The 24,098-nt window shown below is 46.3% G+C and overlaps 2 protein-coding genes across 9 annotated transcripts in view; one reads left to right on the forward strand and one right to left on the reverse strand.

Annotated features, from left to right (window-relative positions):
- The window catches only part of PAIP2 (poly(A) binding protein interacting protein 2), a 25,068-nt gene extending 15,967 nt beyond the window's left edge, over positions 1 to 9,101 (forward strand). The window contains exons 2-4 of the mRNA XM_059174725.1: positions 3,896 to 4,059; positions 5,406 to 5,585; positions 8,080 to 9,101. Coding sequence (XP_059030708.1) covers positions 3,922 to 4,059; positions 5,406 to 5,585; positions 8,080 to 8,136 — 375 coding nt within the window. The 5' untranslated portion in view covers positions 3,896 to 3,921 and the 3' untranslated portion in view covers positions 8,137 to 9,101. The remainder of the gene's footprint in view (positions 1 to 3,895; positions 4,060 to 5,405; positions 5,586 to 8,079) is intronic.
- On the reverse strand, positions 7,073 to 22,314 carry SLC23A1 (solute carrier family 23 member 1). Of its 8 annotated transcripts, XR_009353924.1 has the most exons (17): positions 22,120 to 22,314; positions 20,915 to 20,976; positions 20,185 to 20,319; positions 19,584 to 19,741; positions 18,770 to 18,858; positions 18,575 to 18,642; positions 18,229 to 18,410; positions 17,997 to 18,117; positions 17,572 to 17,728; positions 17,120 to 17,267; positions 16,499 to 16,604; positions 16,165 to 16,294; positions 15,922 to 16,030; positions 15,367 to 15,551; positions 12,626 to 12,892; positions 9,162 to 9,263; positions 7,073 to 7,579 (listed from the first exon to the last, which is right to left on the reverse strand). XR_009353924.1 is itself a non-coding variant. In XM_059174719.1 (16 exons), exons 1-15 carry the CDS (start codon positions 22,199 to 22,201, stop codon positions 12,645 to 12,647), a joined length of 1,980 nt encoding a protein of 659 aa, XP_059030702.1. In that variant the 5' UTR covers positions 22,202 to 22,314; the 3' UTR covers positions 7,073 to 7,579; positions 12,626 to 12,644. The 8 variants fall into 8 exon arrangements, 6 of the variants coding, with proteins under 6 accessions (XP_059030702.1, XP_059030703.1, XP_059030704.1 ...); XM_059174719.1 differs by lacking the exon at positions 9,162 to 9,263; XM_059174720.1 differs by lacking the exon at positions 9,162 to 9,263 and having other exon boundaries at positions 15,367 to 15,462; positions 15,922 to 16,065.
- Positions 22,315 to 24,098: the final 1,784 nt, after the last annotated feature.

Raw genomic sequence — 24,098 nt, forward strand, 5'->3', positions numbered from 1 at the left:
GATCCCGGGGTCCTGGGATAGAGCCCCACATTGGGCTCTCTCCTCAGCGGTGAGCCTGCTTCACCCCCCACCCCCACTCTGCCTGCCTCTCTGCCTACTTGTGGTGTCTGTCAAATAAATAAATCTTAAAAAAAAAAAAAGTAGATTGCAGGGGTGCCTGGGTGGCTCAGTGGATTAGGCCTCTGCTTTCAGCTCAGGTCATGATCTAAGTGTCCTGGGTTGAGCTCCCACATCAGGCTGTCTGCTCAGCGGGGAGCCTGCTTCCTCCTCTTTCTCTGCCTGCCTCTCTGCCTACTTGTGATCTCTCTCTCTGTCAAATAAATAAATAAAATCTTTTTTTTTTTTTAAAGTAGGTTGCATTTATATATAGATGAACTTCCAGTGATTGAGGCTTATTTAAAAACAAGTTTGACATATTTCTAGATGGACAAGTCTCACACCTACAGTTGCTACGTATACCTACTCAATTCCATTTAAATATTGAATATCCTGTAGTCCGTGCTAAACTTTTTTTTTTAAACTAAAGCTGTAAGTCACTTGCTAATGCTGTGGTTATCTGAAAGGATTTAACAGGTGTAAATTAGAATAGGATACGTGTTGGGAAAATAACAAAAAGCTGTTATAAATTGCAGTGTCTCTGAGCATATTGATCAGCTCACATGCAGAGTAAACAAAGTTACATCTATTTTCAAAACAGGATTGACTGGTGCTTTTCATAATATTTGAGTTTAATCTAAAATGGAATGCCTGTCATATGAGAATGAGTACTTTCTTTCAGAGGAACTGATTGGTTTTTAGTCAGAACTTGTTACCCAAAAAAGGATTTTTATTTCATCCAAGATAAATGATAAATAAAAAATATCAAAGATATCCATCAGGGTGCTTGGGTGGCTCAATAATTAAGTGTCTGCCTTTGGCTCAGGTCATGATCCCAGGGTTCTGGGATTGAGCCCTGCATAGGGCTCTCTGCTCAGCGGGAAGCCTGCTTCTCCCTCTCAACGACCCCTGCGTCTGTTCCCTCTCTTGCTGTATCTCTCTCTGTCTTTAAAAAAAAGAAAGAAAGAAAGAAAGAAAGATATTCATTGTCTGTTTTTTCTCTTGTCTGCTTTTTTTTTTTTTTTTTTAAGATTTTATTTATTTACTTGACAGTCAGAGATCGCAAGTAGTCAGAGAGGCAGACAGAGAGAGAGAGAGGAGGAAATAGGCTCCCTGCGGAGCAGAGAGCCTGATGTGGGAGCTCAACCCAGGACAATTAGATCATGACCTGAGCTGAAAGCAGAGGCTTTAACCCACTGAGCCACCCAGGCGCCCTGTCTTGTCTGCTTTTATAGTGCCTCTTTTTCCTAACCCAAATCATGTTTTCTTTTTTAAGGTATTTTTTTGTTTGTTTTTGTTTTTGTTTTTGTTTTTTTTTTTGACAGAGAGAGAGAGATCACAAGTAGGCAGAGAGGCAGGCAGAGAAAGAGGAGGAAGCAGGCTCCCGGCTGAGCAGAGCCCGATTCGGGGTTCAATCCCAGGACCCTGAGATCATGACCTGAGCTTAAGGCAGAGGCTTAACCCACTGAGCCACCCAGACACCCCAACCCCCCCAGATCATGTTTTCATTCTACCCACACTCTAGCACTTAAATCTTAGTCTGTCTCTGCCTTTCTTTCATATATATATACAATATAACCAGGGCAGAAGATCTTACTAATTTTTAGTTGAAGACCTCTTAACTAAAAATGTCACTACCATGATGGTATTGTAAGTAGTAGTCAGTATTTCAGAATATACTTGTGTGTGTCAGACTAGGAAACCGCCCCCCCCCTCAGCTTAAGAGACTAAATTCATGTCATATGAATGATAAGAGTTTTTATTATACTAATGCAGTCTTAAGGATAAGTCCATGAAATTAATCTAAAGAAGGAGCACCTGGCTGGCTCAGTCAGTAGGGTATGTGATCCTTGATATCAGGGTTGTGAGTTTGACTTGGGGCTCGAGATCACAACCCTGAGATCATTACCAGAGCCCAGATCAAGAGTTGAATGAATGCTGAACTGACAGAGCCATGCAGATTCCCCAGGCTTTAAGATTTTTTTTTTAAGATATTTATTTATTTATTTGACATAGAGATCACAAGTAGGCAGAGAGTCAGGCAGAGAGAGAGAGAGAGGGAGCAGGCTCCCCACTGAGTAAAGAGCCTGATGCGGGACTCGATCCCAGGACACTGAGGTCACGACCTGAGCCAAAGGCAGCCGCTCAATCCACTGAGCCACCCAGGCGCCCCGGCCTTAAGATTTTTAAAACTCTGTCTTTGTGCTAGGTATGCTGATTCCTCCCTTTGGTGCCAGTCACACTGCTGTTTGATTTTATGTGCAAATGACTCTTGTTAAATGTAAACCCAGATTTAGCAATTTTATTTCTACAATTAGAATCTGAAACTTAATGCTTCAAACTTTTGTTTTATTTTTATTTTTTAAAGATTTTATTTATTTATCTGACAGAGAAAGAGACAGTGAGAGAGGGAACACAATCAGGGAATGGGAGAGGGAGAAACAGGCTTCCCGTGGAGCAGGGAGCCCAATGCAGAGCTCAATCCCAGGACCCTGGGATCATTACCTGAGCCAAAGGGAGATGCCCAAGACTGAGCCACCCAGGCACCCCTGCTTCAAACTTTGAGCCACCAATATATCAGCTGGGTTAGGTCATGTTACCACCTATTGAGTAGTGTATAAGAAACTGCTCTGCTTTTACTCACATAAAAAGAGATTGGATGCTTGAGCTAGTTGGAGTCTGTTCATCGTTTGTGGCTCTGTGGGGGTTTGCTATTGTCTTGAAGACTGATGAGCCTGTAGCCCATGGAAGGAGAAAGTCACAGAAGTTGACCCTGATCGGTAGCAGGTCTTTAGGTCCATTGGTGCAGCAGATTTCATGTGAAATTGAGCCCAGGTTCCACATTCAGCACAGATTCTGCTTGAGATTCTTTCCCTCTCTTTCTCTCTCTCTCAAATAAATCTTTAAAAAAAGAATAAAAGATCCAGAGCACTCTGTTCCTTGAAACTGAGGAACCAAGATGTTATTAAAATCTGTTTTCAGGGCGCTTAGGTGGCTCAGTCATTAAGTGTCTGCCTTTGGTTTGGGTCATGATCCCAGAGTCCTGCGATTGAGCCCTGTGTTGAGCTCCTTGCTCGGGGGGAGGCCTCTCCCTTCTCCCTCTCCCTCTCCTCCTGCTTTTGTTCCCCCTCTTGTTCTCTCTCTGTCAAATAAATAAATAAAATCTCTCTCTCTCTCTCTCTTTTTTTTTTAAGTCTATTTTCATTTGCAGTCTCTGGGCTTTTTAATACCAGTTTTTAAAAGTTGAATTTGCTTTTCATAAAGTAACTTTTAGTGACTTAAGTCTTCCACATCATGCTTATTTTATAAAGCAAGGCATATCTAAAATTTTTAAAAAATCAGATGATTTGGGAGTTACGTTCAAAGAGTTGATTACTGTCGATGGTTACCAGAAAATAATAGATGAATCTAGGCTGTTTGCAGCTATTTCTTAAACATTAAGATCATTTGAGATAAATACTGAAGCTTTCCAGTTGCATGATATATCACGTGCATTTGGTACCTAACTGTGGTGCCTGGTGGTGATAGACGTTAGACGTTAGTTAAGAACTGAAAGAATGGGGGGCGTCTGGGTGGCTCAGTGGGTTAAGCTGCTGCCTTCGGCTCAGGTCATGATCTCAGGGTCCTGGGATCGAGCCCCGCGTTGGGCTCTCTGCTCAGCAGGGAGCCTGCTTCCTCCTCTCTCTCCGCCTGCCTCTCTGCCTGCTTGTCATCTCTCTCTGTCAAATAAATAAATAAAATCTTTAAAAAAAAACCAACTGAAAGAATGACTGACAAAATTAACTATTCTTCTTTGAAGGTTAAAAACGACAACTAACGCCAGCCATGAAAGATCCAAGTCGCAGCAGTACTAGCCCAAGCATCATCAATGAAGATGTGATTATTAATGGTCATTCTCATGAAGATGACAATCCATTTGCAGAGTACATGTGGATGGAAAATGAAGAGGAATTCAACAGACAAGTTAGTTTTGTGTACAAACATGATCTTTCTCATAGCCCATGACAGCCCTCAATTTGGATGTACTTGTCCTTGTAATTTGTTTTTCATCTGGTCCCTTATATATGAAATATATGGATTTATATGCTACCACTCCTATTTTATTTGAATGCTGATTACTACCAGGTTTATCTGCTCACTGAAATAACTTAGGGAGCTTTTTGCAGGGTCCCACACCAGATATTCTCATTTAGGAGTACTAGGGTGGAGCCTGGAAAACTTGTTTTTTAAAAACTCCCACATCTGGGGACACCTGCCTGGTTCAGTCATATGGGATTCTTGATCTCAGGTTTGTGAGTTCAAGCCCCATGTTGGGTGTAGAGATTAATAAAAAATAAAACTAAAAAAAACAAAAACAAAAAAACCTCCCAGATGGTTCCATTGTGCAGTTAGGTTTGGAAACTACTGCTTGCATCAGCCAGATTGCTCTTAAGAGAATATAAATCAGGAGCAGACAGGCATAGGTACTAACATACAGAATTGTGCTATTTTTTTCACTTGAGGTTCTTAATTTGATAAGCCTAAAAACTTGACACCACTTTCACCTTTAGATCGTGCTCTTACATTGATAATGTTGTCTTTTATTCCCATATTTCTGGCATCTATTTCCATCTTGTGTCTAGTTCGTCCCTGATTGTGGCTTTGGTAATCAGTAGCAAGTTTGATTTTACCATAAATCTGTTTTTGGTTTATTTTTAATTACCCATGCCCGAACCCTACCCTCTACAGAATTTTAGTCATTTTTGGGTCGGGTTAGGGTTTGTGTAGTTTTAAAGTATCACAGGTGGGACGCCTGGGTGGCTCAGTTGGTTAAGCAGCTGCCTTCGGCTCAGGTCATGATCCCAGCGTCCTGGGATCGAGTCCCACATCGGGCTCCTTGCTCCGCAGGGAGCCTGCTTCTCCCTCTGACTCTGCCTGCCACTCTGCCTGTGCTCGCTCTTGCTCTCTCTCTCTCTGACAAATAAATAAATAAAATCTTTAAAAAAAAAAAAAAAAAAAAAAAGTATCACAGGTAATTCTGACAAATTCCTCAGTGAAAACACTCCTTTATTTATTACTTCCCCATCACTCTAAGTGGAAAAAAGAATATTCTGCTGGAAAAAAGAATATTCTGCTAAGACAAAGACCACAAACTCCTAAATAGGTCTTCCCTACTCTTGTGGTAAATTTTTCTTTTTCTTGGCACAGAAGCAGAGGAGAAGGTTACAATATTATGGTTTTAAGGGCTTTAATTCAAGATATTTTAAGCTGTTCCTAGTGATGTCTTATCAAATGTTCTATAAATTACCCTATATATATTATAAATCCAGATAGAAGAGGAGTTATGGGAAGAAGAATTTATTGAACGCTGCTTCCAAGAAATGCTGGAGGAAGAAGAAGAACATGAGTGGTTTATTCCAGCTCGAGATCTCCCACAAACTATGGACCAAATCCAAGACCAATTTAATGACCTTGTTATCAGTGATGGCTCTTCTCTGGAAGATCTTGTGGTAAAGTTATTTTTCATCTTTTTAAAAACTAGCTCATCGTTCCCCTAAGTGGAAAAGCCAGCATTCATCTGTTTAAGAAGAGTTCTACAAGTTTCTTCCCCTTCGGAAATTGTACTGCTTCTTACTGTGGAAGCAGGAGCCTCCTGGTCTCCTTACTTATGACATGGAGTGACTTCTGACTATACTCTGGGGCTAGTCTCAGACTAACAAACTTCTTGCAGACTAACAAACTTCTTGCAGTTGCTTTTAGTTTTAATAACTATGTTGCCCTGGGATATGTAAATATCTTAAAGCATTAATCCAAAAGAAGTATACAGTATGTCCATGTGACTTGCCTATACAAAAGTAGCTTGATAAAGAGGTTTTGCTCTTTAATTTTGCCTTAAACATTTGGCGAAATTTTCAAAATTTTACCTGAAAGGTGAAAATTTGGATTTTTTTTATCCCGACCTAAGATTTTCATTGCGTTACACTAACTCCCATTTAGAACTGGGATTTAATAGGGACTTTTACAAGCGTCTTGGAACTTGTAGGAACACAAACCTATTCGCATTTTTATCTGTTTTCCATGTTTTATTGCTGGGGATGGTATATTTGCAGTAAAAGGTATTTTTAGGAATTATGACAAATAACATTAGTACAAGGGTAGAACCTGAAGAGTTGTTTGCTAAAATTAATATAAAATGATTTGAAGTCCTAATGTTGACCTTTCTGACCATATTGACAATCTCTAATTGCTTTTACAAGATAGTTCTTTGGAATTTACTCCTAGACTCTGAAATATTTTTTGCAGTTGTCGTCTTTTCACTGTGCAGTGATTTCCTACCCTGGCAATACATCATAATTACCTGTGAAATATTAAAAAGAAAAATAAGTCCCTCAGCTACATCCCAGACTTGTAGAATCAGTTGTGTAGGCATGCTGAGTTTTAAAAAGCCCTCCTAGTGCATACTGCCTGCCTGCTCCATCAGGCATTTGGGAACCGTTCTTCTAAAGGTCTGTTTGAAGAACATAGAAATTTACATTGTAGGATAGACTTGTTGCAGTAAATGACAGTAACCCGGTTGAGCAGATGTGTGATATGAATAGTCCATTGAGATATGCTTGCTTATGCCTGCATTAGTTATTCCACAAATAATCCTGGTTACTCTGATGAGTAAAGTCCTTTGCTGGTCATAATGTATAACTTTTTTTTTTTTTTTTTAAATTTTTCAAAGATTTTCTTTATTTGACAGAGAGAGAGAGGGGAAGCAGGCTCCCTGCTGAGCAGAGAGCCCAATGCAGGGCTCTATCCCAGGACCCTGAGATCATGACCTGAGCTGAAGGCAGAGGCTTAACCCACTGAGCCACCCAGGCACCCCATAGTGTATAACTTTAATGTGGACCCATTATAATTGCCTAGAAACTGGTTTGTTCGACTCGACTTGGTTTATTTGAAATTATGTTAATTCCTTCTCATTCTTTTATAGCTGCCAAAAGATGACACATTGAAGAATACTGCTTTTTTATTTAAACCTCACACTTTAAAGTTTAGAAATAATTCACTTGAGAGAAGTGAGACTGTGTATGTCCTATCCAAGAAAATGGTTGTGTATAATTATGAAACTAAAATTAAATTATTGCTCCAACATGTTATTTAATATACTTTGGTCTTGAAGTAAGTGATGTAGGGGGTTCAGATTCCCTCTAAAGGCCTCAGCATTTCTACATTTCAGGGCCTGGAATACATCTTGATTTCTTTTCATCTTTTGTCAACTGTGGTGGAGGCAAATTTCCAGCTATTCTCAATATACTGACATGTCTGTCTAGGAAAATAAAGATTTAGAGGTATGGAATGGTGGCTCTTAGAGACTTTTTGGCCCATTCTTAAGAGTCCCAGAGGAAGTGATTTATCCAGCCTTTCATAGGAAGCTAATTAGGAACAGTGACGAAATTCCATCTTTGGTCTTCTGATTCCCCATGTAGTTTTCTTTTTCTGTTACAAACCTTGCTTCCTGTGGGAATTAGAATACAGCAATTTTAGAAAGATAACTCCCATGTTTTTAGTGAGGATCATGAGCAAAATTAATCCATAAAAAATTCTCCAATCTACTTTAATCATCATTTCAACCCTTGTTTAATATTTTTGCATAGTATGAAATGGTTAAAATCAAGTATCATAGTTAAATGAACAAAATTCCTCATTCTGTGACACCTTTTCAGTTTGTGTGAAGTTAGTGGGTTTCTGGTTACACTTTAGCAAATTTAATTTCAGTTCCTACTTTCATTTTAGAAGGTGATAAATTTTCTTTTAAATACATAGTTTATCTCTGGTTCTTTCCCTGCTGTAGATAGATTTTGGGGGTTAAGTTTAACCTTACAATCTGAGTTCTTTTGTTTTATGTTTTTTGGAAGATATTTTGCATGTGGATCTGGGTTGAATGCTTCTAAATATCTGAAGCCATCTGTTAATGAATTTGCTTTTTTTTTTTTTTTTTATGTACTTATTTTCCAGGTCAAGAGCAATCTGAATCCAAATGCAAAGGAGTTTGTTCCTGGGGTGAAGTACTAAAATATTTGAGTAGACGGGGCCCTCTTTTGGTGGATGTAGCACAATTTCCACACTGTGAAGGCAGTATTAGAAGACTTAATTGTAAAAGCTCTCTCTTGTCACTGTGTTACACTTATGCATTGCCAAAGTTTTGTTAGTCTTGCATGCTTAATAAAAGTGCTGAGACTGTTATTAAGTAATAAGCTGTCAAACATTTACTGAAAATAGGATTGGCCTCATGGCTTGATGTGAAGACAGCGAGGAAAGAAGCACCAGTCAAGTTGTGACAAAGCACCAAATTAAAATGACCTCTAAATCTTAGTGAATTGTCTTTTTTGAAGCTAAACTAGTCCCTTAGGGTTAGCGAATGCTTGTTGATGTCTAAACTTTTTTAAAATGAGTACATTTAAATTAAGTTCTAGTTGTTAGGTGTATTTCTAAGTTCAGACTTCAGTTTGCATTTGTAACTATCAAAAAGGTTCTCCTTTTTCTGAAGAAGGCCTTGTTAGTTAATTTGAAATAATTCTTTATAGACAAGTATGTCTTTGGTTACTGAAGTTACAAGGGTAGTAATCAAATGATAACTAGTCCTGGCTTTGATGATATTTTGTCACATAAGAAGTAGTTCTTCTAATGTTACATCTGAGGAAGTATGTAATTTGAGAACTGCATCTTCTGAGGAGTCACTGCATCATAGCTATGCCTATGTGAAGTGCAAACATTTGACCCATCATAATCCCCTGAACAAAGTAATAGTAACATGATTTGAGTGGTGCTTTTCCTTGCTTTGTTAACCATCACTACAGTAGTCTACAGCACAACTTTTCTTTTAACAAAGCTAGAACAGTTTTGGCTTCTTAAACTTCATACTTGGGTAGGTTAAGCTGCCATACGTGTTCAGTGTGAATAGTGTTTAAGTTGAAAATATTGTAAAAAAATTATATTTTTTCAAAAATATTTAAAAAAATAAATAATAGTAGAACTGAGCTGATGCTTGTGTTTCTTGGTACTGGAATGCAGACTCTCCTGTGGTGATTGATACTCACTTTAGTGTGGGCTCAGTACTTCAGGACAACCCTGCTGGCAAGATTTGCTGAGAGCAGGCTTTATTCAATTCCAGAATGTCAGGTGTGTCCTTATGCGTGTATCTGTCCAAAATACAGTAGTAAAATAAAGCCTGCATCCCCTTCTGTAACCCACCTTGATTGCTTCGGGCTGCAGTCAGTTTCAGGGCAGTTGTAGATACCCATGTTAAGAAACTTTTTGACTGACCAGTATAATAGTAAACTTACTCTAGTATAATCACCTTTGGCTTCTGCCCGTCACAAGCCATTGCTGGTCCAATTGGACTGGTTTGCTATTTTGATTACCTGGACCATCCCTGTTTTCCCCTCACAAGCTTATTTATAATTTTTGTGGCTAATCTTTATTTTGGGATAGGCTGTCAGCCATCTACCAGTTCTCTGGTTCTGCCATACAATTCTGCTTCATGGTCCTACTTAGTTGTTGATAATGCCCTCTGTGCTTTTCTTGAGTTTGTTGGGCCCAAAATTAAAAAGGCCATGTAGTCTGTTCTGACTCACATTCTACAGGGAAAGGTTGGGGGGTGGTCCTTTGGTTTTCCAGGTGCCCTAGTGTTTTTTAGTAGCTCCCTTAAAAGAAATAAACTAAACAGGTAGGTTTTTTGTTGTTGTTTTTAGTAATTTTGGGGTGCCTGTCTGGCTCAGTCAGTAGAGTATGAGATTCTTGATCCCCATGGGCTCAAACTGACAACCCTGAGATCAAAGAGTTACATGTTCTGACAGAGCCAGCCAGGCACCCCAAAATAGGTAGGTCTTTAAGAAACTCTGAAACAAAGTTTTTGGAGCCATGATACAGCCAGTCCCCTCTGTCTTTAATAGCTAAGTACCACAAGTGACACAGCCGGCTGCCAAATGTATAAGGCTTACAGATTCTCTCTCTCTAAGCTCAGGCGGGGGCAAATGAATTCATTTAAACATAGTGCCAAATTGCCATAGTGTAGTGTAATTGGAGGTTCTGAACCTATATTAGAGAGGCATTGTAACCTAATGGTTAAGAGCACAGGGCGCCTGGGTGGCTCAGTGGGTTAAGCCGCTGCCTTCGGCTCGGGTCATGATCTCAGGGTCCTGGGATCGAGTCCCGCATCGGGCTCTCTGCTCAGCAGGGAGCCTGCTTCCTCCTCTCTCTCTCTCTGCCTGCCTCTCTGCCTACTTGTGATCTCTCTCTGTCCAATAAATAAATAAATAAAAAAATCTTTAAAAAAAAAAAAAAAAAAAAAAAAGAGCACAGACTAGCCAGACTTCTGGATATGAATCCAGAGATCATGGACAAGTCACTTAACCTGTCTGTGCCTTAATTTCCACCTTTTTAAAAGGGTTGTGAGTTTGAGCTCCATGCTGGGTGTGGATATTACTAAAAAAAAATAAAGAGACCCCTGGGTGGCTTGGTTGGTTATATGTTTTTGGCTCATGTCATGATCTTGGGGTCCTGGAATTGAGCCTCGAATCAGGCTCCCTGCCCAGTGAGGAGTCTGTTTCTCTTTCTGCCCCTCCCCCTACTTGTACTCTCTCTCTCAAATAAAATCTTTTTTTTTAACTTTATTATTTTTTTTTAAGACTACCTATTTCTTTGACAGAGGTCACAAGTTAGGCAGAGAAGCAGGCAGTGGGTTGGGGGGAGAGCAGGCTCCCCCACTGAGCAGAGAGCCCGATGTGGGGCTCAATCCCAGGACCCTGAGATTATGACCTGAGGCAAAAGCAGAGGGTTAACCAGAGGGTTACCCTGAACCACCCAGGCACCCCTAAAATCTTTTTTAAAAAATTATTGAAAAAATAAAATTTAAAAATAAAATGGTGGTAATAACAGTGTCTGTCTCAGGATTCTATAGTTAATTAAGCACTTACAAGAGTGTCTGGTACATAGAAAGTTCTGTTTAAGTGATTTTTTTTTTTTAAAGATTCATTTATTTTTGTATTTGACAGATCACAAGTAGGCAGAGAGATGGGGGGAAGCAGGCTTCCCGCCGAGCAGAGAGCCCGATGCGGGGCTCGATTCCAGGAGGCAGAGGCTTTAACCCACTGAGCCACCCAGGTGCCCCGAAGTGATTATTTTTACAAGAAAGCTATGTTGTAGGCTTAGCTCTCATTTTGTTGGGACTGCTCTTTTTTTTTTTTTTTTTTTAAGATTTTATTTATTTATTTGACAGAGATCACAAGTAGGCAGACAGGCAGGCAGAGAGAGAGAGGGGGAAGCAGGCACCCTGCTGAGCAGAGAATCTGATGTGGGGCTCAATCCCAGGACCCTGAGATCATGAACTGAGCCAAAGGCAGGGGCTTGGGGCGCCTGGGTGGCTCAGTGGGTTAAAGCCTCTGCCTTCAGCTCTGGTCATGATCCTAGGGTCCTGCTCAGCAGGGAGCCTGGTTCCTCCTCTCTCTCTACCTGCCTCTCTTCCTACTTGTAATCTTTGCCTGCAAAATAAAATAAATAAAATCTTTAAAAAAAAAAAAAAATGGCAGGGGCTTAACCCACTGAGCCACCCAGGCGCCCTGTTGGAACTTTTCTTGATTTTTTAGGGAAACTGCACATTAAAACTACTTACTGTTTAAACTACTTACTGTTTGGGGCGCCTGGGTGGCTCAGTGGGTTAAAGCGTCTGCCTTCAGCTCAGGTCATTATCCCAGGGTCCTGGGATCGAGCCCCACATCGGGCTTTCTGCTCAGCAGGGAGCCTGCTTCTCCCTCTCTCTCTGCCTGCTTCTCTGCCTACTTGTAATCTCTCTGTCAAATTAATAAATAAAATCTTTAAAAAAAAAAAAACTACTTAGCTGTTTAACTGGAGAGTCAGGCATCTGCATTACAGGTAGAGATGGAAAGTTTGAGAGCTTCAGCTATTCCATTTTGAAGCACTTTGGACAGATCATCCCGTCACACCCATGTGGCATAGTTTTAGGGTAATGGAAGTCATCCTGTTAACCATTTTAGGGATTTTTATGTTATCACTACTGAAACAAGGCAGCATATATGAAGGAAGTTTCCTGGTTTTGTGCAGTATTTCTCAACCTATTTCATGTCATAAAGTGCTGTGGGCTTTTGGGTTCTATTTTGTTTTTAGCATATTGGAGTACACAGATGGGGCTGCCTGTGGCTCGAGTTTATGTCTGAGTTTAGGGCTAGAGTTTAGGGCTGAAGTTGACTCATTTCCTGCATAGACACCCAGAAAGCTAAAGGGTCAATATGTCAGTATACTTGTAACCTCTTAGTGACCCACACCAGTTGGAAAGTTCTACTCTCATTATGAAATGGTTAAGGAATTGCACTCAAAATCTGTATATTGACGTTTTACAGTGTACCTTTCCCTTGAAGATAGTCAAATAAGTCACAAAAACAGAAGCTGAGTAGTTTTGTTTTTCTTTGGTTAAAGTATAAAAATATTGTGATTTTTTTTTTTTTTTTAACCCTCCTACAAAAGATAGTTTTAACACACATCCTACCTTTACTAGGAATAATTTTTCAGACTTTGGTGCATGCAGATCCAGTTTGTATATTTTCTGGAGTGTCTTCTGGAACTGGAGGCTGGGTTTTCGACCTTGAAGAAAATCCTTTGAAGACTGGGCAGATAGGAATGTATTTCAGAAAGGCAATTCTTTTTACAATGTTCATCCCAATGGGGAAGTCATAGCTCTTGAGGCTGGTGGACATCTCACTGTTGGCATGGGCCCCAGCTTTCCATTGTATCAGACCTCGTTCTTCTGGGCTCCCTGAAATGGAATAGTGAGGTTGTCAGGGCCAGCAGCCCTCCACTACCTCCGCTCCATACCTCCATAACCTAGTCCTGAGACAGATTTCTGGAATCCATTGTCTTCATTCTCAAGTATTTTCTGGGACTGGAAGGTTACTGAATCCATGATTTCTCAGTTCTTAACTTGGCCAGAACTCTAGGAAACCCTAAAGGTAATACTGATTCTAATTAGTATCTATTGTGTATCCGTAGTGTGCCAGGCTCTGTGCTAAATGCTTTAATTTCATCATTTCATTTCTTCAAAACATAACTGTGGAAGGTATATAGGCACTACTATACATATTTTTATGAAGAAACAGGCAGAGAGGTTAATTGGTAACTTAACATCTCTAGTATGGGGCTAGTATGTGCTAAGCTGATGAGGACCAATAGTGCCCAGCCTGCTTTGGGGTCAAGGAGGGCTACTGAGAAACACTATAATCAGTATTAATATTCAATATCCATATTTGGAAAATAAACTCATTTTTATAATACAAACCTCAGAGTCAAGCCAAGTAAAATCTTTGTTGGTAGTATGGATACCCAAAAGATTATTTACATCTAGGGGAATGCTCCCTCAGGAGGTAGGGTAGGGGTGCCTGAGGTCTCAGGTTTTCACAAGAGGGCTGGGGTGGAAGAAGAATGATGCAATGTAAATCTAGAGGGAGGGGGGTTCTACTAGCCCCACTAGCATTTGCTGAACTAATTTGCTCTTCTAAGTTTGGGCTATAGATGGGGAAGGAGCAAATGCAAAGCGGCCCATCAGCAAAATGCCATCACATAGCAGAAAGTATGTGATTCCATAATTAAGGAATTCTGATTTAGCCAGACCTGGGTTGCGTGACCTTAGGCAAGTGATTTGACCACTCGGGGCTTCAGATTTCATCAATGCACATTGAAGGACTACTGAGGATTATGTAGCACAACATGTATAATGATCCTTGGAAGAGATGGTTGCTGATAGACAGTTGGGTTGAAGGATGGGGATGTGAGGAACTCAGGCAGTCTGAGGCTGTTAACATCTGGGTAGCTTAATCCAGCTATCCAGATCACAAGCCCCTTTGTATACAGCTGTCCACCTGAGGCCTTCCATCTCCCCATATTCCTTGGGCATTGAGGCTGCCACTTCTTTACCTCTGGTCCGCAGCCTGGCTTTCTCTCAATGGGGAGGGGCAGGTACCTCCCATTAGTCCTTGGGGTAACTGCTACCAAGAGTTATCACATCATCTGATGCTAAAATCCCTAAAAGGGCCATGGCACCTAGGCCCTTCCTGCCCATGCTTCAACCCTGCAGCTGTGTTTAGGCCGGTAAGTGGTAGGGGATGGAGGACCATCATCCTGCTGCTCCCATGCCTCATCTCCCTGGACTGATGCAGTCTTTAACCTCTGCCTCCACAGCTTTCTCTGGTCTTCCAGGTCCCCTGAAACACTCCAACAGAGGCAGTATGGTGCAGTGGCTGGGCCACAAGCCATAGACTGCATCCAGTGGACTTTGTTAGAATCTCAGATTTGCGACCTTTTAAATCTGCAAACATTGTGAATGTTGGTGAGTCGCTTAACATCTGTGCTTCTATTTCCTTGCGAAATGGTGTTGATAGTTTCTGCCTAACAGGATGGTTTTTGAGAATGAAGCAAGACATAGTTTCATGCCTGACCCATAGTAAATGGTAAATGTTAACTATGCTTGTTACTCATTAGAACACGGAAAATTCATTAATTAATACAATTGGTGGCATTTGGCTTTTGTATTTTACAGGACATCTAAACATTGGCCGGAAGGTTCTCAGGGGCCCACGCTAAGTATCCTTCCTCCACAATCCCTGTGAAAACCCTGATACCAAAGAGAATGTTTGGGGCTCTCCTAGTAGTCAAGCGTGATGGGTTGCTGGCATATTTGGAGTGGGTTTTGGCACCCAGATTGATGTTTCATTTGTATCTGGCCTAATGGAAGAAAGCAAAGGCTCCCAAAGGCACCCTTCCCCTGGTGGCTATCAAGAAATGGAGAGGATGGGGCGCCTGGGTGGCTCAGTGGGTTAAAGCCTCTGCCTTCGGCTCAGGTCATGATCCCAGGACCCTGGGATTGAGTCCAGCATCGGGCTCTCTGCTCAGCAGGGAGCCTGCTTCTTCCTCTCTGCCTGACTCTCTGCCTACTTGTGATCTCTGTCAAATAGATAAAATCTTAAAAAAGAAAAAAAAAAGAAAAAGAAAAGAAATGGAGAGGAAACAACTCAGAGGGCTGGGGAATGACTCCCCTAGACCCACCCTCTTCAAGACCTGTAGAGCATGTCTGTGCCTCTGTCCAGCCAGTGGTTTCTTCAGCCCAGGTGGCCCTGCTTCTCCTTGCAGGGCCCTCATTGCCTGGGTCCTGGCCACACTTGTGGTTGTGGGGCCATCTGCTAGAGTGCAGATGAGCCCAGCCTAGTCTTCTGTGTCCCTCCCAGGGCTGACCCATACCTGGCACTGTGTTGTCCAGTATGAAAGCGAGGCACCCACCCACGAACATCTCTGTGGTCAGCAGCACAGTCAGAATCTGGTCCACTTCAGGAATGCCTGTGGAATAGGCCAAGGGCCAGTGGGCATCTTGGCTTCTGGAGACAGAGCTCAGGGACTTTGCTCCCAGTTGTGCAGCTTGTTGACTTCTTTGAGCAGGCATGGAGATGAAAGGGTACAAATCCCAACATTCACACCTATAATCCCAGGTTTGTTGTCTTGGGACACATCATTTAACTTCTCTGAGCCTCACTTTCTTCCTCTGTCATGTGGACAGGACACTAGTATCTGTCTTGAGGAACTGTTGTACATATTAAATGAGCACAGGTAAAGCTCCATGCCTGTCCATAGAAAGTGTCTCAGTAAAAGACACCTGCTCATTCACTTCTCAGCTTCTGCTTCACATCCAGGGTTGGGCAGGATTTGTGGCTCTGTCGCAGGGTGCCTTTGAGGGAAAGACCCATGCCCAGAGCCCACTACACCTCCCCCACCCCCAGACATTCTGACTAGTGGGGGTACCTGTGTTTATGGTGCCAGGGTTGGACTCCAGGTAATTGGGCAGCGTGAGCCCAAAGAACATAGAAAATCCGAGCACGAACAGGTTGCGGGAGGAGTTCATGTCCACAAACTGCAAGTTGGATAGCCCCACAGCCGTAATCATGCCTGAGGGCGCAGGATAACTGCTGGAGCTGCCCCACAAGCAGGGTGGCCTCCACCGCGGAGCGCCTCCCACCCCCACCCACTTGGCTACATACCACTCACCAAAAAGGGTGCAGAACATACCCCCCAGTATGGGGTCAGGGAGTGAAGCAAAAAGGGCGGTGAACTTGCCAACTGTGCCCAGGACGAGCATGATTCCCGCACCGTACTGCACCACACGCCGGCTGCCTACCTGCATGGGAGCCGGGGGTAGGGTTAGGCCCTGGAACGGACCTGGGTGGCTGAGCTTGCGGAGGGAAGGCAGACAGGACCTGTCACAAAAGCGAGCACGAAAGGGCCCCAGGCTCATTGTGGGGTTGGATGGTTCATAGGTCAGGTGGGGCTGCAGTACAAGGAATGGCAGGGGGGCACTTTGTGCGGCTCTGGCTTGTGGCACCTTGGTAATCCCCAGAACACCAATGTTGGGGCTGGACGATGTGGACCCATTGCCTGTGCCCAGCAGCCCTGCGATAATGCAGCAGATGCCTTCAGTGAAGATACCCCTGTAAGGAAAGGGCGAGTTGGGGGCTTGTGTCCTCCCCTCGCCCTGGGCGGGCTGCATGCCTTCTTGGGGACAGTACAAGCTGCAACTATCTGTAGTACTCCCCACTATAGGCCAGAAGTAGGTCTGGGAGCCAAGAGCCCACATCCAAGCACTAGTCCCAGTGCCCTAGCACTTAACTCCCTTAGGCAACTCTGGGCTTCTGTTTCCTTGTCTGTAAAATGGGGATAATAAGGGTACCTGTCTCAGTTAGTAGACTGCATAGGAAAATGCACATGAAGGGCCAGGCACGTTGAAGATTATCAAATAGTTTCCCTTAGGCTTCATTACCTCAGCGACTCAAAGCACTCGGACTGAATGATGAGAGCATCCCCATTTCGTAAGTATGGAGAACAAGATCTTGAAAGTGTTAGTACTTGACGAAGTCCACACTTTTGGGTCCCCACCATGTCCCTCCATTTGCTTCCCAAGTGGCCCCTGAGAAGATCAGATGTGGGAGAGGGCAGGTGGCCATACCTGTTGATGGCATGTACAGGAGGGGGTGGGGCACCCGCCAGGCGGGCACAAGCATAGTAATCTCCGATGGACTCGATGATGCCTGCCAGTGTGGCACTGAACATTCCCAGGACAGCAGCCGCAGTCACTGTGGGCAGGCCCCACTGACCTGGATCAGGAGGAGATAGGAGCGGGGGATGCAGTGCCACTGGGTGGGCCAGGGAGAGGACTGGGCAGTATGTGGGGGGATGAGGGGGGTGAAGGGACCTCGAGCTGGGGTGGGGGCTAGAGTCCTGAGAGCTCATTTGGGATCCCTCAGAGTCGTGAAGCTGGAGTGAGGTTTTGAGGAAAACACTCTGGCACACTAGAAATGTGCACCTAATGCTCATTATGTTGTCAATTGGATTGGTGTCATCCGGGGCCCCTTAGATGGTCTCAGCTGGAGGCAGAGGGGGCCAGGTGGGGTGGCTCACAGGGGTAGGGAATGCGGATCCAGGGTGCAATAGCCATGATGTCCCCTCGTGCATCTGTCCGTGCCTGGAAGCCGTAAGCGGTGGGGTCTGAGGGCAGCACGTTTGTCAGGGTCAGGATGTAGCAGAGCAGCCACACGGTCATGATGGCCAGCACAATCTGAAGTGGGGTGGGGTGAGAGGAGCACTGAGGGTCTGGGAGGTCTTGGTCCAGGGGTAACCAGCCCCTACCTCAACCCTAGCCTCTGCCCCTGCCCTAGCTCAGGCCTGGGCCCCCATCCCTGCTCTGGCCCCTGACTGGGACCTCGTCTGTGCTCTGGCTCTAGCTCCTTTGCTGTCCTGGACCTGCCTCCCAACCTTTGCCCCGGACACAAGTCCAGCCCCTGCCCTAGTCCCAGCCCCAAGCCGCCTGTCATCTCCTCACTCACTGGAAACATCTTGAAGATCTGGATGCGGAAGAGAGTCAGGCCCTTGCCCCAGCGGTAGATAGGCAGCAGGAAGGTGAGGTTACGCAGGTACTGGGAGAAGAGGATGATCAGGAGAATGGAACTGGGGGCAGAAGCACAAAGGAAAGATGGCTGGTAGGCTGGACTAGGGACAGGACGTGAAGGGGGTGAAAGGGCTAAGGCTGGACAAGGATCAGGCCTGGTGTCTGCTCACCAAGCTGAGATGCCCCAGTGGGAACCAGCTCGGTCACCAGCAGCTTGGAAGACAGACAGGCCAATGAGGGAGACAGTGGGGGTGACCGTGAGAGGTCCTATGTAGCTGAGCAGGGCCCCAGGCAGCCCCATCAGCCCGATCACCACCTCCACCATGCTGGACACTATGATTGCACCCTGGACCTAGAAAAGCAAAGACCAGCTATAACATAGAGGCTATCACCTCTACATTATAAAAAAAAAAGCTCCTGGACCACCACCTTGAATCCTCCAAATCAGCAGTGGCTCCTCTCCTATCTAGCCCCCTCCTCAGGTCCAGGTCTCTTCCACCCCAGGTGCAAACCCACCTCTCGTATCCGTGGGTGCCAGATATGAGAGGTATTCAGGGGAAGACTCCAGTTACCGTAGATATCCTCTGGGAGCAGAGACAGGAACACACACATGGCCAGGGAACAGAGAGAGAAAGAGAAGATGCTGCCATGAATGCACCTCAGTGCTCCTGGGCCTCTCCTTTCCAACACAGCCCCCAGAAGTGTGCCCACCTTCCGGGGGGCATTTCCATCTCTCCAGGGCCAGGATGGCTTTGGCTGGGACCAGAAATGCAAAGGCGCTGGCCTGGAACAACGGCAGCCTAGAGAGGCACAGAGCGGCAGGGATGGGGTCAGGGGTGGGCAAGGACACAGAGACAGGAGAGATGGGGAAATGAGTGGTGCCAAGAGGAGGAGACAGAATCACACCCAGAAGCAGAGACACAGATGGACAAGGGACAGGGCAGACCTGAGAGAAGTCACTGCAGCCCCAGGCAGGACTATTAATTCTGGGGGCCCAAGGAAGAAAACAAATGGAGTCCCTGGTCCACAAGCTTCCTTCCCCCTTTCCTTCTCAGCTCCTGCACTGTGAGGAGCCACGTGCAAGGAAGTAGACAGCTCAGCTCTTGTGCCCAAGTTCCACTCACAAACTTCCTCCATCCTCCCAGCACACAACCATCTTTTGGCCACCCAGGCCTTGAGCTGTGCGCTCGGGGGCCCCCAGGAGGATGGGCCGTTGAAGAGGCCCACAAAGAACCTAAAAGCTGGGAGTGGGTGGTCCTCATTACCAAAGTAGGACTTAACAGGGAGAGCCCAGCTAAGGGTACATTCCTTTAAACCCACCAACTCTTTGCCTTTGGGGAGCTTAGGGCCCCAAGGTAGGATCCCAGCTGCCTCGCTCTAAGGGTGGCTTGGGAATAGGAGGAGCAGGTGGGGGCACTTAGCAGCTTTCTTGCCCCCTACCCTGCCCCCAAAAGAGCCCTCAAGAGAAACCACCTGCTGTGTGTGTTTTCACGGTGGGGCGTGGGGCGGGGGCAGGGCAGCTCACCGGATTCCCAGTGTGGTCTGGATGAGGGTGGTGATGCCCACGCAGGTGAAGATCGTCCCGATGAGCTGGCTGACCATGTGCTGGTCCCGGCCCACACACAGCGCCTCAGCCAGGAGGAAGGGCACAGCAATGGTGCCACTGAAGCATGTCAAGTAATGCTAGGTGCAGGGAGAGTGCGTGAGGCAGCTCCCTGGGAACCAGGGAGACCCCAGCGATCCTCACACCTGCCTCAGGGGGCCTGAACCCACACTGCCCCTGGCAAAGGTGCTCACCCGGGCCTAAGACTCCTACAAGGATTCCCAGAGAGCTACCATTCACCTCTCTCTTTGGGGTACTAATTCACCCTCAAATATTCCTGTGGCTTCTGTGGAGTGGGTCTTCTCCCCTGTGACTGACATTCTGCCTGTCAGGTGACACATATTCCCAGGGAAGATCTCTCAGGCCCCATCAGAAACCCCCTCCCCATGCCAGCTTGGGACAGTCACAGCTGTTGACCTTAAGTTTCTCTTTCTGTTACCCAAGATAAACTTGGCCAGGAAGCGGGCTGGGATCCTGGGGAGCATGCAGAATGGGAGTGGGGAGGCCCTGTGGGGAAACCCACCTGGAAGCCCAGCAGAATACACAGGTACCAGGGTGGCACATCCTCGATCTTGTACAACATGTCAAACTTGGGCTCTCTGGGCAGGGACTCCATGGGATCCCTCTCGGAGTTCCCTGCAGAGCCCAGGGACTCATGCTAGGGCAGCAGAGAGAAGTAATTCAGGGTGGAGTGACAGGGGCCAGCCAGGTTCATGCTGCCCCAGAATCAGATGGCCTGAATGCCTGTCAGATGCTCAGTACGGCATTTGAGCCCCACCCTCCCTCATGGTTCATCCACCCAGCTGTCTCTCAGCCTGATTACCCCTGGCTCCCTCCTCACATTCCTTTGTTCAGGGATAAGTCCTCTGTGCTGGCTCCTGGAGTCCTTGGGACCAGAGCATTCCAGCCAAGGGGATGGGCCCCTAAGTCAGCAGGCCCCAACAGCCAAAAGGAGAGGGGGCAAGAGGGCAACAGGTCCCTCCCTTGCCACTGGAAGGTCTTTGGGGTTGCCCTGGGTGTGGGGTGGGTGGTCCCTGCTGGCCCACCAGCTGGAGTCAGCCCATCCCAAAGCTGATGACTCCTGCACCTTCACTGCCCGCCCCCACCCCATCCCCCAACTACTACTTTCAGCTTGGGATAGTCACTCTCAATCAAGTTCATCAGAAGTTCATCAGTTCCCCGGAAGGCATGAGCAGGCCCTCTAGCCCCCACCCATCCCTGCCCCCACCCAGCTCCCACCCGTTCCCCAGCACCTGTGTCCGGCCCTCCAGGTTCTCCTGGGCCCTCATCTTTGGGGCACAGCTGTGAGCAGTTCCTGAGGAAAAGAGGAGATGGCTTTACAAAGGCCAAGGAGGACTTTAGTCCACACATCAGACATTGTTCGAAGTAAATCTGTAACCAGATTCCCAGCTCTGATTGCGAAAGGCAGACCTGAGCGGAGATAAAGTATTAACTCCAGCCCTAGTGGTAAAGGCCACCCAAGCCTCGGTCACGTTTCTCTCCTGAGCATGCGCCCTTCCCTGCCAGCGCCTGAGCCTGGGCGTGGGACCTGTTGTTTCCAAGAGGGGGCCAGGGTGCAGATGAGGAGCGGACAGTTCACCAAGCCCCAGGTGACAGGGAAGAGAATGGTAGTAACCTTAATAAGTCACACTCTGAATGAGACGCTTCCCCACTTTTTAATAACAAGTTAATGATTATCATCATCAAAATCACGTTTCTTAATGAGGAATGACTGCCTGCCAAATGTATTCCCGGGTTGAACTCCAGGCACTGGTGACATTAACCTCTTTTACTGCTGAGGAAACAGATCTCGGAGATGTGATCTGACCGAGGTCACGTAAGTAGCAAGATTTTAGAACATCATTCCTAAAGCTCAGGTTAACCTGAACTCCTGAGTTCATGCTATAAATCAGCCATTGGATTCAGTAAAGGGCTGCCTTTCCCATATGGCCACATACCCCTCAGTGTCACAGAGGCACAAAACAGATGGGCCACTGGAGGAGAAGCTGCCCAGGGTGGCCCAGCCTTGTCTGTTCCCTGTGTCAGGACGATTCCCTCCCCGCCCTCCCAAGTCAGGACTGGCTGCCTAACCTACAGGACCCAGTGCAAAAAGAAAATTGGGGGCCCCTATTCAAAAAGTATTACAAATTTTTTTTTTTTTTAGTATTATGAATTTTGATACAGCAGAGTATTAAACCAAATCAAACCAAACCTTTCTAAGCACTGGGCCCCATGTGAGTGCCTGTACCACAGCCGCTGAAGCCTGCCCTGGACTCAGCCTGTCTTGTCCTTCTGGCAGGCCCACTGGCCTGACCATGAGGGCCGGCCGGAGCTGGCTGAAGGGACTTGGGGAGGGTCTGAGGAGCTGGAGCTCCTTAGCTGGTGAGGACTGGGCCCAAGTTTCCTGGTTCTGCTCCCCACTGTGCTGCCCCAGGTCCAGCCCCCCAGACCCACCTACTTCTGGGTTGTTGCGCCCATGGCCAGGCCCTGCTCCACAGGCCCTGAGGCAGCCGGGCTCTCCAGCTGGGCAGCAGCTTCATGCTACAGCTGTGGATCCGTCCGCCTGTCCAGCCTCCAACTCTTCCCCTAGCTCCTGCTGCCTAGCGTTTGCTTAGCTTCTGCTCTGCTTCCTTGGCTCCTGCTCCCAGGTGTCCCAAAGTTGTCTGACCAGTTTGAAGCTTTGAAACTGCTCCTTAGCATTTCCTCTCCACCTCTCTCCACCCCAGTACTCCCCAGGGGGCTGTGGAGGCAGAGCCCCACCCCTTACACTTAAGAGCACAGTCCCATGGACATTCAATTCAACCGAAGCTCCATGCCATCCACATAGAGACGAGGCAGCACATGGTTTCAGAGACACAAACAAATGGACCACAGCACCCAGACTGACCGACAGAGTGTGTCTAAATCCCTCCATATAACACAGAGTCACACAGGTCCGTGTCACAGGCTCCCATCTCCACACCGGATACTACTGACAGCTCAGTGGGCTCCTTGGGCCCTGGCTCTCTTCCTGATGACAAGAGGTTCTCTCCTGGGGTGAAGGTCCAGCAGAGAGGGAGCAGGTAATGGAATGAAGGAGGCCAGGCTGCCGTAAGCTCACAGACATTGGAGGGGTTAGGGCCTGCCTGGAACACCCCTATTTCTCTAGCAATGATCTGCCTCTACCCCAGAATCTGAAACCCCTCTTAGCCCTGCCACTACTCAGGCTAGGACTTGGCCTGTGTGCCTCTTTTCTTTTTTCTTTGAGAGAGAGAGAGAGAGCTCACACATTCACAAGTTTTGGGGGAGGCAGAGGGAGGGGGAGAGAATCTTTTTTTTTTTTTTTTAAAGATTTTATTTATTTATTTGACAGGCAGAGATCACAAGTACGTGGAGAGGCAGGCAGAGAGAGAGGAGGAAGCGGGCTCTCTGCTGAGCAGAGAGCCCGATGCGGGGCTCGATCCCAGGATCCCAGGATCATGACCTGAGCCAAAGGCAGAGGCTTTAACCCACTGAGCCAACCAGGTGCCCCAGCGGGAGAGAATCTTAAGCAGACTCCAACCTCAGCGCCGAGTCTGTCTTGGGACTCAATCTCACAACCCCCGAGATCATGACCTGAGCCTAGATCAAGAGTCGGGTGCTTAACTGACGGAGCCACCCAGGCGCCCCCGCTTTCATTTTCTAAGCCTCAGTTTCAGTGTCTGTCAGCTGAGGATTAGAGTGTCTGCTCTGTCCACCTGCCAGGGCTTCAGCAGATCAGGGAGATAATAAGGAAGCGACAAGTTACAGCGTGGCCTGCCCACAGCTTCCCATTCTCGGGCAGGGCCCAGGTGGGGCGCTTTCCTCCATTGCTAAGGAAAGGTCCCAGGTCAAAAGAATTTCTGGGGAGAGCAGGACTGAGAGCCAAGATACTGAATCTAGCTCCTTTCAGGAAACCTGCCATGCCCAGTCCCAAGCAGACACCTAGGGCCTAACCCTGCCAGCTGGGGTCAGAGGTAGAATCCAGGAATTGAGTGGCTGCTGGGAATAGACCCAGTTAGACTAGTGTTCAGGGAGGGGCCCAGAGAGCATGTAGTGGCTGAGTAGGCATGTCTACAAGGTAGCCTTGGTTTTTCTTTTCTTTCTTGATGGATTTGGGATTTCACCATTTATGTAATTAGTCCCATATGTCTTTGACAGCTCGCTCCCATTTCCAGCCATGACACATCTCACCTACCTCTGGGACATTGTGGGGAAGTATATTTGACCCTCTCTAGGTACAACATCAGCAGAAAAGCCAATGTCTGTCTTCCCAGTTCCACAAGCACCTTTTTTTTTTTCTTTCTTTTAGGATTTTCTTTATTCAACAGAGATCACAAGTAGGCAGAGAGGCAGGCAGAGAGAGAGGGGGAAGCAGGCTCCCTGCTGAGCAGAGAGCCCGATGCAGGACTCGATCTCAGGACCCTGGGATGATGACCT

Source organism: Mustela lutreola, chromosome 5 (assembly GCF_030435805.1).
Source record: "Mustela lutreola isolate mMusLut2 chromosome 5, mMusLut2.pri, whole genome shotgun sequence".
NCBI classification, from domain to species: domain Eukaryota; kingdom Metazoa; phylum Chordata; class Mammalia; order Carnivora; family Mustelidae; genus Mustela; species Mustela lutreola.

Excerpts from the sequence above, each read along its gene's own strand:
- SLC23A1 (XM_059174719.1), bottom strand. The coding sequence starts at position 22,201 with ATGAAGCTGCTGCCCAGCTGGAGAGCCCGGCTGCCTCAGGGCCTGTGG. Across the intron at positions 20,977-22,119 it reads ATGGGCGCAACAACCCAGAA|GAACTGCTCACAGCTGTGCC; the intron begins GTAGGTGGGTCT and ends TCTTTTCCTCAG. Across the intron at positions 17,729-17,996 it reads AGATCTTCAAGATGTTTCCA|ATTGTGCTGGCCATCATGAC; the intron begins GTGAGTGAGGAG and ends ACCCCACTTCAG.